General features: G+C 46.6%; 2 protein-coding genes across 2 annotated transcripts; both read left to right on the plus strand.

Moving 5' to 3' along the window:
- Nucleotides 1-1,137: 1,137 nt before the first annotated feature.
- Nucleotides 1,138-1,539, plus strand: TEOVI_000518900 (60S ribosomal protein L27, putative; the record flags this gene model as incomplete). The annotated part of the gene is made up of 1 exon (XM_067222285.1): nt 1,138-1,539. The coding sequence occupies one exon, from the start codon at nt 1,138-1,140 to the stop codon at nt 1,537-1,539; it is 402 nt and encodes a 133-aa protein (XP_067078386.1).
- A 508-nt stretch (nt 1,540-2,047) lies between these two features.
- On the plus strand, nt 2,048-3,202 carry TEOVI_000519000 (uncharacterized protein; the record flags this gene model as incomplete). Its single annotated transcript, XM_067222286.1, has 1 exon — nt 2,048-3,202. The coding sequence occupies one exon, from the start codon at nt 2,048-2,050 to the stop codon at nt 3,200-3,202; it is 1,155 nt and encodes a 384-aa protein (XP_067078387.1).
- Between the last annotated feature and the right edge of the window lie 128 nt (nt 3,203-3,330).

Raw genomic sequence — 3,330 nt, forward strand, 5'->3', positions numbered from 1 at the left:
TACATACATATATACATACATATACATACATATACATATGTATCATATATCATATATACATGCATATATGTGAACATGCGTGTGTTCAGGTGCGCGCAGGTGATGTGGGAAAAGGGAGGTGAGAGCCGTGACTGTGTTCATATTCTGAGAGAATGCTAATAGGGAGGAAGAATGGTAAGAGAGGGAAACGGACAAAAAGGTAAGGTAAATAAAAAGGTGAGAAAACGTAATAAAGCAAACGGTTAGCTCAAACGAACAAAATGAATATATTTGGTTTCTTTTTTTTTTTCACTTTCCCCCTTACTGAACAGTTTGTAAGGTGGCGGGTGCACCCGCTAAATTTCGTCGGAGACGAAAGCTGGTCAGGTCAATGGGAATAACAACAAAAGCAACGCAAAAGGAAAACAAAAAGGAAAAAATTACGCGGTTACCAGGTACTTGTGTGTGTGTGTGTGGAGTGGGAGGGGGGCTAAACATTAAAGGACTGGTGAATACCAACGGGAGTTTAGTGAGGGAGTCGGGGGCGCGGCAACACCGATTTTGGCAATAAAGAAACATGTTGAGACAATGTGAGAAGGAACTAAATGTGTGCATGCGTCGATTTGGAAGTTATGGTGGGAAACGCACCGGCAGATTAGAGAAAGACGGGGGAAATGATGTTCCTTGCGACATTAAGACGATCTTATTCACTGCCGCCTTCCCCTCCCGCTTTACTAGCGCTTCTCTTATTGCACCACCGACACCTTTTCCTTTCCCTGACCAGTGATTTCGCCATTGCTACTTGCAGCTTTAGCTCGTACTTTTGTAGCACTTTGGGAAAATAATACCGCCGAGTCACTGGTCGCCGTCACTCACTCCACTTGTAGTTTGGATTCCATCTTATATTATAATTGTTATTTGGCATTGTTTATAGATTTCATTTCCATTTTCTCCTTTGATTTCTGCTTTCATGTATCTGAAAATTCCCTGTCAATTTCAGCATGGTTAGACCACTTTTTCCCGAATGGTCTTTCCACCGGCACCGTTCCAATGCCTTTGAAACCTGTTTGTATACTCACTCTTTATTACCCTTGCTATCTCCCATCTGCTGTCCTTTTATTTCTTGTCATTTCCCACTGGATTAGTGTGCTGGCAGTGATGAAGTTTCTGAAGCCCGGCAAGGTTGTGATCATGACTTCGGGCCGGTATGCCGGCAAGAAGGCTGTGATCGTGCAGAACACGGATACGAGGAACAAGGAGCGCCCGTACGGTCATTCGTTGCTCGCCGGAATTAAAAAATACCCAAGAAAGGTTGTGCGCGGGATGAGCAAGCGCTCCATCACACGCCGCTCGCAAGTTGGTGTGTTCCTCCGCGTTGTGAATCACAAGCACTTTCTACCAACCCGATACAACATGGACCTCTCGCGTGAACTGCGCGGTCGCATCAATGTTTCCGACGCATCGAAGAAGGCGAAGTCGAAGCAGTTGGTGAAACGTCTGTTTCAGGCCCGCTACAACGCCGGTAACAACCGTTGGTTCTTCCAGCGCCTTCGCTTCTAAGCTCGCACTGGCTCCTCTCTGGTACTTTTTGTTCTTTAGGATTTTTTTTTTGGAGCACTTCTTGCTGACAGTGGTAGGGTTCCCACCGCACGAGGTGGCAGGTGTGCTGCACTCCTAAACGTTTTATAATACATAGTTGCCCTGTTGGTAGCGTCTTCGCTGCCTTGCTTATGCTTCCTTACCTTTTCGAATGCCTGTTGTTGGTGTTTTTTGTGGTATCACTACTTTTTCGCTTACCGTCTACCATTATAATTTGTTCACTGGAAAGGTGTTTTTTTTTTTCAAAAAAAATTCTAGTGTTTAACCGTAGGTTTTAATATCGTTGGGTGGGCGTCTCTGTTGAACGATTTTTTTTGTTTGACATCCTAGCCCGTATCTTGGAGAACCTTTCCCTCTTAGTAACGATTGTTACTTGTTTTAAGTACACCATATTCTGCGGTTGTACTTTTCCGTACCACGGTAGGCCTGATATCAGCACAGTCATATATATTGGAGGCGTGTGATTGCTATGTCTGGGGAGATTCGATATGCTTCTGGGGCAAGCGCCCAGGCTTTGTTCGATAAGCAGCAGTACACCATGGGCATATCGAGAAACATGTTTTCATCACACGACAAGGTAAAGGAAAAGAAGTGTATGATCCCACCGGCACTGATGAAGGGAGTTACAGTAGCCAAGTTGTGGGATGCTATTTTCTCCGACAAAGCTGAGTTCTTGCAGCGTTACCACGGGAGTCGAAAAGAGACGAACTTGGAGCTGAGTAAGTGGGAGTACGCGCCGGACATGGCCAGCGGGTTTCGAACGCTAACTTTCCAATGCACCGTGGACTTACCCAGAGGGCCCGTCGACACTACCCTTAATCAGGCGCACCGTTTTGCCTACACGTCATCAACAAGTGGTGGTATAACACTCGTGTATCACGTATCCTCTCAGACACCAAATGTACCAATGGGAACGACCTTCCGGACAGAGGCACTTCTTGAAATTACCGCACCCTCTGAGGATGCAGATATCACATTGGCCGTGTACGGTGGTTGCAAGAAAATGAGTATGGGCTTTGCTGCCATCCAATATATGGCTAATCCGCGGGCAATAAAGGAGATGACGCGGGCATATCAGCAGATGCTGGAAATGATTTCGAAGGATCTGACCGGTGATGTTCTATGTGTGCAGACGTCAGATGTATCTGAGGGTACCTACTCAGCAAAGGAAACTTCTGTCAGCGAACCATCCGCTAGTGAGGAAGTGGGCCAAAGCAGTACACTTTTCCAGGGTCTGCTGCTTGTTCTTGCTTTGGTTGTCGCAGTTTCACTTTTGTGGCACTTGGCCGGACTCCAAAATATCGGGCGTATGACTTCGTTATTGTCAGCCCGAGTGAACGATCAAACGATGAACAGCGCTCCACATCCCAGTTCTTTGGCCGACGCCCTCAACATGGGTTCGTCTGCTGATACAAAAACTGCAAGGCCGTCGTTAACCCAGGATAAGGCACTTCACCACGCAGCACGGGATGTACACATACAGTCACTACGACAACGATGGTTGGAGCAGCGTGATCGCATCGTAGCCTTGGAGGCCAGCCTTGACAAACTTTGGTCCTTCTTTTTTATGCAGTTACTGATCATTATGTTTATCGTAGTAAAGTTATTTATGAGCCCTTCGTAAAGGATCCGATGGTTGGGTGTATTTGTGTGCTCTTCACCCTAGACCCGTACGCCTATCCTCGCACGGTGCATGTGTATTAGCCAATAAATGTGTTGAACGAATCACGTGTGTGCCTTGGGGGGGGGGGG

Source organism: Trypanosoma equiperdum (assembly GCF_001457755.1).
Source record: "Trypanosoma equiperdum strain OVI genome assembly, contig: ctg_1598, whole genome shotgun sequence".
NCBI lineage: Eukaryota > Euglenozoa > Kinetoplastea > Trypanosomatida > Trypanosomatidae > Trypanosoma > Trypanosoma equiperdum.